Source organism: Staurois parvus, unplaced genomic scaffold (genome assembly GCF_062004578.1).
Source record: "Staurois parvus isolate SC_StPar_1 unplaced genomic scaffold, SC_StPar_1.0 ptg000176l, whole genome shotgun sequence".
NCBI classification, from domain to species: domain Eukaryota; kingdom Metazoa; phylum Chordata; class Amphibia; order Anura; family Ranidae; genus Staurois; species Staurois parvus.
This window is the reverse complement of record NW_028317972.1, coordinates 1,255,778-1,271,759: the sequence shown is the minus strand read 5'-3', so window position 1 is coordinate 1,271,759 and position 15,982 is coordinate 1,255,778. Positions and strand designations below refer to the sequence as shown.

The window sequence follows — 15,982 nt, the reverse complement described above, 5'->3', positions numbered from 1 at the left end:
CAAAAGCTTTAAAATGGCAACCAAAACCTGAAAGTCGTGGAAGAAAGTGAAAAACTACCATTCGAATGGCTAGAAGAATAGCCAAAATAGCAAGGACTCAGCCAACAATCAGCTCCAGGAAGATCAAAGAAGGTGTAAAGTTCCCTGTGAGTACTGTTACAATTAGAAGACGCCTATGTGAAGCCAAGCTATCTGCAAGAAGCCCCCGCAAAGTCCCACTGTTGAAAAAAAGACGTGCTGAAGAGGTTACAATTTGCCAAAGAACACATTGACTGGCCTAAAGAGAAATGGCGCAACATTTTGTGGACTGATGAAAGTAAGATTGTTCTTTTTGGGTCTAGTGGCCGGAGACAGTTTGTCAGACGACCCCCAAACACTGAATTCAAGCCACAGTACACTGTGAAGACAGTGAAGCATGGTTGCGCAAGCATCATGATATGGGGATGTTTCTCATACTACGGTGTTGGGCCTATTTATCGCATACCAGGGATCATGGATCAGTTTGAATACATCAGAATACTTGAAGAGGTCATGCTGCCTTATGCTGAAGAGGAAATGCCCTTGAAATGGGTGTTCCAACAAGACAACGACCCCAAACACACCAGTAAACGTGCAACATCTTGGTTCCAGACCAACAAGATTGACGTTATGGAGTGGCCAGCCCAATCCCCGGATCTTAATCCAATAGAAAACTTGTGGGGTGACATCAAAATGCAGTTTCTGAGGCAAAACCAAGAAATAGAGAAGAACTGTGGAATGTAGTCCAATCATCCTGGGCTGGAATACCTGTTCACAGGTGCCAGAAGTTGGTTGACTCCATGCAACACAGATGTACAGCAGTTCTCAGAAACAGTGCTTATACAACTAAATATTCATTAAGTGATTCAAAGGAAAGCAAAATCTTCAAACATTTTTCAGTTTATATAGTGAATGTTTGAGTTTGTAAAGAAGAATACAAACACTGCTATTTTTTTGAACAGTCTAATATTCACTTTTCTTCAATTTTTTTTAGAGGAACAGCACAAATTTGATATATTTTTCTTCATGTTTTGATTTGGAATAGAATGTGTAGTGTTCCCAATGCATTTGTGTGTATGGAAATAAAAGCTATTAGAAGGATTTTCAGCTTTATTCACTTTTTTTTAACACACTGCTATTATTTTGAACACAACTGTATGTATGATCCTATTGCTGCATTAATGTCCCACTGGGGGTTCTTTGGGCACGTGCATTCATATAGGGACTAGCAGCCAGATACTCGACTTGTTTATACACTATACCAGTGATGGCGAACCTTTTTGAGCCCGAGTGCCCAAACTGCAACCCAAAACCAACTTATTTCTTTCAAAGTGCCAACACTGCAATGAAACCTGAATATCAAGCTTTTGGTTTAGAAAAAACAACTCGTACAGTAGTGCAAACTCATTAACAGTACAGGGATGACCAGAGACTGCGGACACAGTACAGGGATGACCAGAGACTGCGGACACAGTACAGGGATGACCAGAGACTGCGGACACAGTACAGGGATGACCAGAGACTGCGGACAGTACAGGGATGACCAGAGACTGCGGACAGTACAGGGATGACCAGAGACTGCGGACACAGTACAGGGATGACCAGAGACTGCGGACACAGTACAGGGATGACCAGAGACTGCGGACACAGTACAGGGATGACCAGAGACTGCGGACACAGTACAGGAGATGACCAGAGACTGCGGACAGTACAGGGATGACCAGAGACTGCGGACAGTACAGGGATGACCAGAGACTGCGGACACAGTACAGGGATGACCAGAGACTGCAGACACAGTACAGGGATGACCAGAGACTGCAGACACAGTACAGGGATGACCAGAGACTGCAGACACAGTACAGGGATGACCAGAGACTGCAGACACAGTACAGGGATGACCAGAGACTGCAGACACAGTACAGGGATGACCAGAGACTGCGGACAGTACAGGGATGACCAGAGACTGCGGACACAGTACAGGGATGACCAGAGACTGCGGACACAGTACAGGAGATGACCAGAGACTGCGGACAGTACAGGGATGACCAGAGACTGCGGACACAGTACAGGAGATGACCAGAGACTGCGGACACAGTACAGGGATGACCAGAGACTGCGGACACAGTACAGGGATGACCAGAGACTGCGGACAGTACAGGGATGACCAGAGACTGCGGACAGTACAGGAGATGACCAGAGACTGCGGACACAGTACAGGGATGACTAGAGACTGCGGACACAGTACAGGAGATGACCAGAGACTGCGGACACAGTACAGGGATGACCAGAGACTGCGGACAGTACAGGGATGACCAGAGACTGCGGACACAGTACAGGGATGACCAGAGACTGCGGACACAGTACAGGAGATGACCAGAGACTGCGGACAGTACAGGGATGACCAGAGACTGCGGACACAGTACAGGAGATGACCAGAGACTGCGGACACAGTACAGGGATGACCAGAGACTGCGGACAGTACAGGGATGACCAGAGACTGCGGACAGTACAGGAGATGACCAGAGACTGCAAACACAGTACAGGAGATGACCAGAGACTGCGGACACAGTACAGGAGATGACCAGAGACTGCGGACACAGTACAGGAGATGACCAGAGACTGCGGACACAGTACAGGAGATGACCAGAGACTGTGAACAGTACAGGAGATGACCAGAGACTGTGAACAGTACAGGAGATGACCAGAGACTGCGAACAGTACAGGAGATGACCAGAGACTGCGGACACAGCACAGGAGATGACCAGAGACTGCGGACAGTACAGGGATGACCAGAGACTGAGGACACAGTACAGGGATGACCAGAGACTGCGGACAGTACAGGGATGACCAGAGACTGCGAACAGTACAGGGATGACCAGAGACTGCGGACACAGTACAGGAGATGACCAGAGACTGCGGACAGCACAGAGATGACCAAAGACTGCGGACAGCACAGGGATGACCAGAGACTGCGGACAGCACAGGGATGACCAGAGACTGCGGACAGCACAGGGATGACCAGAGACTGCGGACAGTACAGAGATGACTGCTGACCTTTGGGGAGGGAGGGGGAGCGGGTACCTGAATTTGACAGGTACCCGCTCTTACTTCCGCAGAGTTTTTTTTTTATCTTACCTGTTCCTTTATCCAGCCGTGCGCTGTCTTCCCGGCTTCTGTAGTGTGGGCGCTCGTCGGACAGCCGGATGCCCAGTGCGCATGCGCGAGAAGCGCTGCGCTTTGTGATTGGTCCGGCGGCTTCTGGGATCTGTCATGTGTCCCAGGTACCGCCTTACCATTCACAAAGAGCACTGCTTCTTGTGCATGCGCACTTGGGACCCGGCTGTCACGCACACTACAGCCGGGAAGACAGCGCGCCGCTGGATTCTCCTGGCGTGCCCACAGATAAGGCTCGGCGTGCCGGCTGTGGCACGCGTGCCACGGGTTCGCCATCACTGCACTATACAATTTTCTTACACATTTCTGCCCAATTTCCTTTAAATTTACCTACAACTATGTAGTGCAAGGGCCTGCCTAATTGGCTACAATTGAAAGTGTTGTTTAGGTTTGACCTCATATTATATGGCTTTTGGTAAATCTAAAGCAAAATTCTCAAGAAAATTGTATAATATATCGCCAGCCTTTTTCCCCCAACATTTTTTCTATTTTTTTTAATTTAGCAAAAAAATGAAAACCCAGTGGTGATTAAAGTGTTACTAAACCCACAACAGTAAAATCAGTCTGTATATGCTGTAAAGCGTGCTTGCTTTAGTCACTCCTCCCCTTCTTCTACAGGGTTAATCCTCTGCATTGTGTAAAAAAACTGTTTGATGCTTGGATCTTCTTCTACTGTCCCCAATCCATCTGTTGGTGGGTATTGCTAAAGAGGTTTCTTTCTTGGGAGAGTGCATGTGACCAGCACAGGTCCAATCAGCATTGTCCAGACAGAGGGTCAGGGGTCCTGCAGCCTCATGACAAGCAGGGGAGAATGAAAACTCCTCTTACAAGCTTTAACCAGTGCTCTGCTGAACACTGATAGAAGTCACAAGACTGCTCTAACTGCTGATGAGAAAAGGTATTTAGCAGTTTATATTTACTACAATAATTGCATTTCCAAGTTGTATGTACTGTGGGAGACCAGGTATAGTGACTGCAAGGTCCTAGGTATAGTAACAACTTACATACCACCAAAAGAAAGTTCAGTTTGAGTGAAAAAAAATGATATAACTTTAATTTGGGTACAGTGCTGCATGACTCCACAATTGCCAGTTAAAGTAGCACAGTGCCGAATAACAAGAAAAAAAATGCCCTGGTCATGAAGGGGCTAAAACCTTTCAGAGGTCAAGTGGTTACTATTGTTCTAGGGTCTAGGCTCTGGACAATGACAGGCAATGTAAATGCTTCATTTGTAACACACCACACGAAGAACAGGAGGTACTCCCCATAGGGGGTGGTGCTGGTGCTTTGTAAACTCATTATTTTAGTTCCGCCCACTTAATAAAGCAGTTTCCAGGATCAGAAGTGACGTAAACCCTATATGTAAACAAAAAGCTGATAACTTATCAACCGCCTGGAACCAAGACAGCGACAAGCGGATTGGCTGTTCTCTTCGTATTAACACCCGCCTCACAGACCTAGTGAAAGGTTCCCGTGCCCATGAGCAAGATGGCCTTAGCAATCTTCCGCACACTAACTTCCGGTCTTGTGCCGCTAGACTCCTGAACCATGCTGGCAGCACGCTGCTGGCGGCTCTTATCTCGCCTGAGGGGACCGCGTGGTTTCAGGGCGGGTCACGTAAGCAGCTCGGGGGCCAGAGGGGCCACACACACCCAGACTTTCCTGTATGTGCCTGGAAACATTGCCCCACTCCACACCTCTGCCCAGCGGTACAGTGACCAAAGTGTGGGCGGCGCCCCGGCCAGCCACTATCAGCTCATATACACCTGCCGGGTGAGGAGACGGCTCGTCATTCACTGTACTATTAGTTACTTCTCACACTGCCATGACTCCTTGTGTCCAGGGGTTAAACAAGCTTCTGTCAGAAGAATACTCCTGAGGGTGCCTCTAGTGGATAGGAGGGTGCACTTCATGTAGCATCCGCCATTTTGAAGCATTTGTGTCTCCAGTGGTGAGATTTCTCAACTTCCTATTCTTGAGACAACGGGAACTGAGAGGAATTATCCTGTATTTGTTACCAAAATAGGTGTTGCTGAAGGAAAACAACTTCTTTCTTCCTCTTATGGTGACAACCTTAGTATTTTACATTTCTCCTCCCTTTCTGTTAAAGTGAAAATCTTCACCAGGGCCAATAGAGAAGGGGACTCCCTCCAGCCAGGACACAACAGCATTCAGCACCTTGGGGAGGGTGATATTGCTAGACTCTCAAGTCAGATCAATGAAACCATTCTGTGCTCGTGCAGTGGTGCTCAGAATAGCCAGCTTGGGGTAACAGACAGACGTCAGATCTAGGGCTGCTTTCACACTGATCCGCTTTTGTATTAAAAGCTGAAGAAAAATGCATGACCATCAAATCCTATGGAACCCTAAACACTCGTCAGTTGTGGGTGCTTATGCTTTTCAAAGTCCTGCTTGCTGCATGTTTTGGTGCGGTTAAAAAAAAAAAAAAAAAAGTACCAAAAACGCACCTTCCTGTTGAAATTAATGGAAAATGCATAAACGCACCCATGTCTTTTTGCAACTAAGCAGTGTGAAAGTAGCCTAACCCTTCCACACTCCCAAAGCTAGAAAATGTTTCGGCATTCAATAGACTTTCACTTTGTAGTATCAGCCATGGTTCACACTGATGCAGTGCGGAATTCAGTGTTTTCTGTGCCAGTTCCGCATCGCACCCCATTCATGTGAACTGCTGTGGGTGTGTATGTTAAGTCGACAACACCCCGGAAGCAGGCCACAAAACGTGGTGCGATGTTCAGAATCGCATAGGTGTGTATACCCACGTGATCCGATTCTACTGCGGACCCAAAAAAAGGCTCCTGTAACTTTTTGATGCGTGTGAATAGAGACATATAAAATGTATGGCTGCAATCACACCGCACACAAATCGCATGTGATTTGTACAGGAATGCGGTGCGGTTCCTGTGCGAATCACATGCGATATATCGCACCGCACTAATGTGAACCCGGGGTTAATGTGGTACGCTTGCAGTAAGGGCCCATTCTACACTCTGTGCAGTTACCATAACTGCAATGACCAACACAAAACAATCGTTTTTGGTATGTCCTGGTCAGACCAGCGCGCAGTGTTACACGGTGTTCCACAGCACTGCGATATTCTGGAATTACAGACAAGGAAGAGAAGAGCCTATATTATAGAACATGTCACTGCGCTCCATGATGCTGTATACTGACATGAATGAAGCGTCACTTTATGCATTCAGAAAGGGGGAGAAGTAGCTGTGTAATGTAATACAATGCGTATCATGCCACCCCCTGCCGCTCAGCTGTGCAGCTCAAATAGCGATTTGGGCTTCAGGCTTGTGTGAACGGCCCTTATATTTATAGCTGTAATGATCAGTATAGGGCTGCTTGCAGACGGGCAAGAATTAAACACAAATCAGTATTTTTTGCTAGAAAAGTACTTAGAACCCCCGAATTTTATATATATCTCTTTTTTTTTTTTTTTTTTTCTCTTTTTCTAAAGCAGATGCCCTAGAGCAGTGGTCTCCAAACTGTGACTGTTTGCCTTTACCTGGCCCTTGGGGCACTATTTCACCAACTGACACCAATGATGGGGCACCATTCCCCCTACTGACACCATCAATAGGGCACTATTCTTCTAATATAAACCAATGATGGGGCGTTGTACCCGAGGTATTTTCTACTCCCACTGGCCGCAGCCCAGGCCCCCATAAAGCCAGCAGGACAGTATACTGGTCCTTTGCTTAGAACGTTTTGAGACCGCTGCCCTAGAGCAACTTTTGAGGATCGAGGGCCACTTAAGTTGTTTGGTTGCAGAATGATAGTGGTGCTGATCGCAGCAAATTGTGCTGTATATGTTTATTGAAATTTCACAGTGACATTTCAATAAGTACCATTGGCCGCAGTGCAAGGCCATGGACTGTGCTGCACTGGAAAAAAAAAAACCAGTAATGCATGCAGTATTTTTTTTCAGCACACACTACCACAACACTGTGATGTGAAACAGACTGGTAGGAGATGAGGCATCTTGCTTTACCTTGTGGTGGGACTGCACTGGAATAGCTGCACGGGCAGCACAGTGGCTAAATGGCAGTACTAGGGTCGTTGGTTCGAATCCCAGCCACGACACCTCCTGCCTGGAGTTTGCATGTTCTCCCTGTGCCTGCGTGGGTTTCCTCCGGGTTCTCCGGTTTCTTCCCACACTCCAAAGACATGCTGGTAGGTTAATTGGATCCTGTCTAAATTGGGCCTTGTATATGAATGTGAGTTAGGGTCCTTAGGTTGTACGCTCCTTGAGGGTTAGGGACTGATGTGAATGTACAATATATATGTAAAGCGCTGTGTAAATTGACGGCGCAATATAAGTACCTGACAAAAATAAATAATAGCTGCTCAGTGCAGTTCTACCGCACTTGGTGTGAACAGGCCCTGAAACTCAGGAAAAGCAAATATCTATTTACAGGAGGCATGTCTTATGTAAATATTTGAGTCTTGATGTGCTTTGTGTATTTCTTTTAGATCTGTATAGTAATCTAATGTACACAATTCTCTGTCCAAGGGCTTCCTGTACTGAAGACCAGTTACTGCTGCGCTCTCTCTCCTTGTGCATGGTGACTGGTCTTGTCTCCACCCCCTCCTGTGTTTTTTTTTTTTTTTTTTTTTTCTTTTCCCCTGCAAGCAACCTGTGGTCGGTTGAGCCTGTGCCCCCCCCCCCCATATCTCTGCACATGCTATAATGCCTTTGCAAACCTTCTGGAAATGGCACGTGTTGATGTGCCATCCTGGAGGAGTTGGACCGCCTCTGCAACCTCTGTAGGGTCCAGGTATCGCCTCATGCTACCAGTAGTGACGCTGACCCTAGCCAAATGCAAAACTAATGAAAAACAGTCAGAAGAGATCAGAAAATAAAAAAAATGTCTGTGGCCTCCACCTGGAAAAGCATTCTTGTTTTGGGGGTCGTCTCATTGTTGTCCATCTAGTGTGCCTGTTGTTAATTTCATTAACACCAATGCAGCTGAAACTGATTAACAACTCCCTCTGCTACTTAACTGACCAGATCAATATCCCAGGAGTTTAACTGACTTGATGCTATACTCTGATTACAAAGTGTTCCTTTAATTTTTTTTAGTGTGTATGTGTGTGTGTATGTGTATATATATGTGTGTGTGTATGTGTATATATATGTGTGTGTGTGTGTATGTATGTATATATGTATGTATGTATGTATGTATGTATGTATGTATATATATGTATATATATGTGTATATATATATATATATATAAAAAGGAACATATTTAAATATGTTTTGGTGCCTGGAATTCAGCTTTAATTGTCATGCTCATTGCCTGGAATACCATTGATACAACTTAATTTGTTTTCTACTCCACCCAATTTTTTGGAGTGTCAGTTTAATACTAACATTCTTATTTCCATATGTAGTAATTTATGATCCTTCCATTGTTGTATGTATAATATGTTTGTCTTCATTGACTAGGTACAATGTAGGTGCCTCTCCCCATTTACATGTGGAGGCAGACTCCACCCTCAGTGCTAATGTTGGCCCAACACAGTGCTCTGTGCTGGAAATATTAACAAACTGTTGCTTCCAACATCAGCAGATCAAATGAAGATGGATTACTTGCAGCAGTTTATATATTTACTTGGCATGGATAATGTGATAATTTACCAGAAATGGTACCTTGCCAATACTTTACCTCCATTTTTTTTTTCTGCTCTTTTCAGGTTTGCTCAACAAGGTCTATGAAGAAAATCTCAAAGTTGGCGTATCACAGTGGAGTGGTGATCGTGAAATGCCCTGGCTGCAAGAACCACCACATCATCGCCGACAACTTGGGCTGGTTCTCCGACCTGGAAGGGAAAAGGTAAATAGTGCTGATATTTCTACTTTATTTTTAAAATTGTTTACAGCGTACATGGGCAAGCAGCACCATGCCACATACACAGTGACTAAAAATCCCAGCATACCATTCCAACTACTGATAGGTTTACTGTCATCCCTTCTGAAACCTCATTATAAATATTTAACTTAAACTTGGTGATGGCAAGAAATATTTATAGAGAATCTGTAACTCTGGTTATTTTATTGTTAGAATATCTCCTCACAGCTACTTCTGGAAAATGACCACATACCCTTCCTCCCAGGATGCACTGTGTTGCCCTGACAGGTCAATTGCAAGGCCCAAAATGTGGCGTAATACCAGTAACTTTCTGTAATGTCAGACATAAGGCTTACATAGGGATTAGACCCAGGCTTTGTACCGGCAAGTGGTGGTGGGGGCAGGGGTGGCAGCTTCTGATGCCCTATTGTTGCCTTATCTTTCAAAGGAAAATTGTGTTCTTTAAGAACAAATGCACCTGTTGCAGTGAAGAGGTATTTATATGGTGACCCATGAACTTGATGACTGTATGCCTTTACTTTTTGAAGAGCCTCTCACAAAGCTATATACTTGCTGCTTGTTCTACCCTTCTTAGGACATATTCCAGCACTTGAAAACTTCAAATTGAGCCTTGAAGTTTTTGCTTTTTACTTTTCACCTGTAAATGAAGAGACTTTATACTGCCTGGTCCAATGCCCATTGATAAAATATTTGCTCTGCTGCAGAGCTACAATATTTGAATGATTTTTACATTCAACACACTTCCAGGAATTTCAGATGCCAGCTTCCCCTGCCACAGTCTGTGGTTCCTCCTGTTGACACCCTACGTTTCTATTGTGTCCTGTAGAGGGAACTTTGGATACACCCAAAGTGTGAAGATTTTTTGAGTGGCATAGTTCTGCAGTAGAGTGAAGACTCTATGAACATTTGGCTGATCAGGTAAGTATGAAATCACTTCCTTTTCAGGGGCTGTTTTTGTTTTTGCTTTTTTTTTTTTTTTTCTCTTTCCAGCATTGGGGTCACTTTAAGACACTGTATTCCATGTGTAAAAACAGCTAGAGGACATCATTTTTAAAAAATGTCCATGATTACAGTACATAAAATGTCCATGATTACACACACAACATCATTGTTTAAAAAAAAAAAAAGTGCTTTCTGTGATTGGGGTTGTTTTTGGTATTATTGCACTGAAGGAATATTGAAGAAATCTTGGCAGCCAAGGGGGAAAAAGTTCATCGTGTTGTAGGAGAAGACGCCCTAGAGCTGCTGCTTGAGAGCAGCAGAAGAGAAGAAGTTCCAGATCAGTCAGAAGACGACAACAAAATGGCATTTCCCCCAAGCCCAGAAGATAAGTCTGTTACATGATGCAGTTGATGACCTAAGAACTTACCTTATGGTAGATAAAGATGGTTTCTTACAAGATTCTATAAAGTGAGGTCAGCCTTCTTGAGAATGCCATTAATCCATTTCCTAGCACATGAGTAGATGACCGTTGGTAATCTGCTTTCTATATACCAACCTAACTTGGATGCAGGAAAGAAAACCTGGCTGTTATCAGAGTTGCAGTTGTGTGGGACGTTTACTTTTATTCTGGTTGGTATTCCTCTTTAATGCATTTTTCAAGAAAATGTATTACTGCAGCATACTGGAACCTGAAAGCAAAAAAGATACATATAGGCCTCATGCACACAAGTGTACTGATCCATACAACTGTGTGGAGTACCCACTTCGCCTGCATGTGATGCACAGGTGTTCTGTGCATGTAGTCTCTTCAAATTAGTGACAGGCTACACTGATTTAAAGATCATTCTTGACTGTAGATCTGTATGGGACTGATGTTCAGATCAGAACAGTCTTTCTGTACAGATGCACAGTTGGGGATGTCCTTGACATCCATGCAGCTGCACTCCTGCTTTTGATTTGAATAGGCTGCCTGCACAGAACACCTGTGCATCCCTCGCTGGAGAAGACTCCCCATTTCATGGGTGTATGTATTGGTACAACCGTGTGAATGAGGCCATACTATAAACCCCATGCAGCTACAGATCACAGCCTATGCACAGATAGATACTTTTCTGTTTCTCACTTTCTACTATAAAATCGGCCCCTGCCTATTGCATAGATTGCTGACAGTTTTAACTTAAAAAAGAAAAAAAAATCCTACGTTTTTGGGTTGTGCCTAGAAGGCGGCTAGTGGGGAAATCTTCCAATGAGGACACTAGTTCTGGTGACATCCTGGGATTTCCTCACTTAGAAGGGATTTCCTCTCGCTTCCCATCCAGATAGAGAGGAAACAAAAAGTGATAGGTCATCACTCTCCCTTACTCTATCCAAGATGGGATAAAATGTTTTATGCCTTTACTTCTTTAAGCTCCCTGGAGACATAAGTGTGAGGGTGGGCAGAGAGGTGAGGGGGGCAGGTTCTGGTTTAAAGCTAGTTTTTAAAAAGAATTATGAGATGTATATTTGTCATTTTCTATGTGTGCAGTTTTTATGTATCATTTAATGGCATGTTAGAAATACTATTTTAAATGTATGCAATAAAAACATTTTTGTGCATTGTGTGATTGAAAAGTCTTTCTGCATGATGTTAGAACATGTGCTTTGCCTTTCCCAGTGCCACAAAACTTCCCCTTCTCTCATTTATTTAGTTAGCCACTGAGAGTGAGAAAAATATCAGGAACTTCAGTATGTGGAGGAGCATGTGCCTCGTTCTCCTACCTCTTGTGACAGGGCAGGAACCTGGTGATCATTTAGTGTTGTAACATGGTTTGAGGACACAGTTCTCAGCCTTGCGTAAGTTCCAACTAGAGAGTTTATGTACGGCTTAATTTTCCGTTCTTCTGTAAGTTCAATGGCCTGCAAGTGAATGATAGCAATATGAGTTTCTGATGGTGTTTGCTTGTATATACAGGGCAGAGCAATAGATTTGCAATCATGAATAATTTACATTTGTGCCACAATTTTTTCATACCTTTTTAGAATAGCTTCTCACAAACTCAGAAGCTTTTCACACTGATGCTATACACACAAGCCCAAAGCCCATTAATGCAGGCCTTAGTGCTTGATAGGCAGCCCAATGGTCAACTAAACGCGTACACACAGCTGACTGATAGAGGCACATTTTAGGCCATATCCTAGCATTGTTAGCTTGAAATAGGAAGTGCTGTTATTGGCAAGATCTCCAGGTAAGATATTTTGCAGCAGATTCACAAATAATGATGTGATTTAAGGAAATTATATGCGTAAGACATGAGTCCAAACATAATGAAAACTAGTTTTGAGGTTGAATACAGTACATATATATGTTCCATAAAAAAATAGCAGCTTGAGGACCTCTTTTGAATAAACATTTTTAGTAAAACAAAAATCACTGTGGCATATAAATTTAGTAGGCTGTCAACTAAGGCCTCATGCATATGGGCAGTTTGGTCTCTTGGCATCAATTCCTTGCATTTTGGTTTCCTATGAGGTACAGGTGCAGCGTCCGTCTCCTACCAACAGCCTGTCAAAATCTTGGGCTGAAATATGTAGCAATAGGATGCTGTAACAAGTGGTACTTGTTCTTAGGAATGTACAGTATGTGTTCCTGAACTAAAAAATTCAGCGATTAGGACGTACATCCTAGAATACATATGGCCCTAAGCATGATTACTGCAAAAGCAATGTGAACTGAACCGGAGAGGGATGTGCAAACAGGTGTCACCTGATTCCAAATTCATGAGTTTTTTTTTTTTTTTTGTTTTAGGATGCCTCCCTTGTGAAATTACCCTAAGGGCTCTTTCACACTGATACATTTCAAGTGTTTTTAAAACAGAACTTCAGTCAATTTATATATTGATTTTTTTTTTTTTTTTTACCATGCAGTGGGGCTGCATGGATCAGCTACTTGTTTTTTTTTCTAGAGGTGACGACTAAGCTTATACTCGCCTGTCCCGCTGATCATATGGAAAAACATGTCCCAACCCCCCCCCCATGGTCCATTGGTGGACTTTTCCTGTCCATTTACAAGGCCTCTGGGCCATGCGGGGGGGGGGGAGGTGAAAGGGACTGGTCTTGTGCAGGGAGGATCTGTGGGTCTGGTGAGTATATCTTCGGTGTCCTCTCCCCTAGAACAAAACGCGCGTTCAACCAGTGCAGTGAGGGCACAGTCCCATGGCCCGGGCGAAAAAAATTCCCGGAATTCTACTTACTGGTAACTGGTTTAACCACTACCTGAAGTCTGTTTCCGGTACCCTGTACTGTTTGGGAAAAGTAACAACTGAACGGTTCCTCAGTTTGATGTCATTCCCCTGTGTTCTTGAGCTTAACTTTATAGTGACAATACTGCCCTCCTTGAGTTTTTTTTCACAGCCTCATATTTAAAGCTGATCTCCAGGTGTGATCTTTTATTTCATATTTACATTGGTTAGTTTGGACTAATGTAAGTATGCATATTTTATACCTGAGGGTACCATAGGGGGACTCTTGTTTGCTTCCAGTTGCAGAACTTCTTGTAATTTTTTTTTTTTTTTTTCAGTTAATACACGGCATTCTCTGATTGCATGAAGTAAAGTTTGTCATGACACTGCCCCTCCTCCCCACTTTAAAAAAAAACAAAACAAAAGTCATGGTGTTCTGTGAATGGTGGCAGTGGCAAATGAGCAACTTTCTCCTGTGGTCATTGTGCAGGCCCAGAGGATTGTGGCTAACACTGTAGAGCCACAGACTACTATAGTGCTTGTCCGCTTCCCCAGTGTTCCCTCAGGTTTCCGATATCCATATGAAGCCGGCCATAGATGGCTCAAATCGTGGCTGGTTCATCAGGGGCCGGACGAAATTTGATCCATGTATGGGCAGGCTCCCCACTGGCTGAACACAATAGTGGTGGGGGGGGGATTCCCCTATCAACTTCTAGCTGTGCTGCATCTGTCCCCTGCCGCTTCTAAGACTGAGAACTGAGCGATCAAAGACCCCTTATCGGTTATGTCTCAGTCTTCAGTGAGCAGTCTGTCAGTTACTGGCTGTCTGCCCCTCCAGCACTCACTGGAGCGCTGGGCTGTTGCGCAGTGGGAGTGACTGGCTCAGACACTCAGAGGATTGCTAAGAGGCTAAGCTAGCTGCCAGTCTGGGCATCTGGGTGGAACCTGACTGTAAAGTTGGGATCTTTCCTGAACCTGGACCAACTACACTCCTGTAATCCATAGAAGTAAAGCCAAAATAGCTTTGGCCCTACTTCTCCTTTTAAAGGCTTCAGTAATGTACCCTTTTTTTTTTTTTCCCTATTGAAGCTGTAGATAGATGTTCCTTCTGCCTCTTCTGTTATATATATATTTTTTTATCCATTTTAGATTTTGCATAAGTTTTCTTACTAGGCTCTGGATCTTTTCAATATTTTTTTTTTTTTTTAAAGTGGGTTCTTCAGGAGTGTACTGTTCATGAGGTCTAAGTTCTATACAGTGGAGTCAGGACCTTTCTTCCTGCTGGTGATCCCTCTCTTCAAGCCACCCAGAACTGTATTCCTCATTGTCTGGCCACATTGTTGATATATTTTGCAATCTTTTCAAATAAGAAGCCAATAATGTTTTTATCTAAAGCTTTGGCTAGTACTATACCCCAAGGTTTTTTTTTTTTTTAACATTTAGGAGCAATAATGAACTGGAGTCTTCACTGCTTTGACTATTTTCCAGCAATGCTAAATACCTCCAGGAACATAAACCCACTTTACGTTCTGTTGTGTCATAAGCAAAATGGAATACTTTACACACCAAAGGTTCAGTTATATCACTTACAAACAGATTAAACAGAGTAGGACCTAGCATACAGCCTTATGGTACACTACTAGTAACTGTTTCATTTCCAAATGAGCTGCAAGTACAACACTAATATCTACCCTTTAGCAATCTGTATGTCTACTGAACCAACAAGGGGTTAAGTCCTAGCTTGATATGCTACAGCCTTACATTTTCTCTGTGGCAGGGGCAGCCGATGGCAAGGATCTGGAGATTCTTTCCAGAGGTTGTAAATACTGCTTGCACACACTATGCGAACAACTGCAGCTGTCAGATTTGTACTCTGAGCAATGAACACAGTCTACAACTGAACCTGGACACAGCCAGTGTGCATTCAGGGTCAGCGTTTCTGCGGAGGTCTGACCACACAAACTGCACACAGGCCAATTTGTATGCAACCATAGCAGAAGCGGCATTTAGCACACTGAACACCGCAAACTATCTGCAGCTGAACTGCTGTATGAATGTAGCCGAACACATTTTAACGAGAACATTAGTAGATCTGTATCAAATGTTTTTCTGAAATTAAGTCTTTGTGCACACTGGGCATATGCCAAGCTTTTCTGAACACTGCTTCCATGTTTGTTAAATGTGTTTAGGCATGTCAAATGTTTGGGCGTTCATTCATTCCACTGGCCAATATTCTGGCCATTGAAATGGATCAGGTGCTAAATGTGCCTAGTATTTAGCTGTCTTTGGTGTTTTTCTGTCAAATTGCTCCTTTCCTGAATGTGCAACTGATGATTTGTTTTCTGCCTCTAAACACTCCAGTTTCTAAATGCCTATGTGTGAATGGATACATAGGCTGACATGGAAGGGTGTTTAGAGGCTGAAAAAAATTGTCAAACACCCTTTAAAGTGGCGTTTTTGATGTCCAGTGTGCATGAGGGCTAAAAGAGGCTATGTCGCAGTACCACCCTGCCCCACAAACATTTGTGTAAAATAATAAATATATAAATAGGATTAGTCTGACACAATCTGCTCTGACTAAAGCCGTGTTGCATTGGGTCCAGCAAATTGTGTGTTTGAATGATTATTCTTTTTTTTACCTTTAACGTTACTACTGTATCTGTTTAAGCTTCTTGTCCCATAATTCTCAGTTTCATATGAAGTATTCTTCCTGTAGATAGGTACAATAT

The 15,982-nt window shown here is 43.7% G+C and overlaps 1 protein-coding gene across 1 annotated transcript; it reads left to right on the top strand.

Annotated features, from left to right (window-relative positions):
• Nucleotides 1–4,669: 4,669 nt before the first annotated feature.
• Nucleotides 4,670–11,634, top strand: DNLZ (DNL-type zinc finger). The gene is made up of 3 exons (XM_089677030.1): nt 4,670–4,965; nt 8,918–9,057; nt 10,266–11,634. Exons 1-3 carry the CDS (start codon nt 4,741–4,743, stop codon nt 10,435–10,437), a joined length of 537 nt encoding a protein of 178 aa, XP_089533156.1. The 5' UTR covers nt 4,670–4,740; the 3' UTR covers nt 10,438–11,634.
• The last annotated feature ends 4,348 nt before the right edge of the window (nt 11,635–15,982 follow it).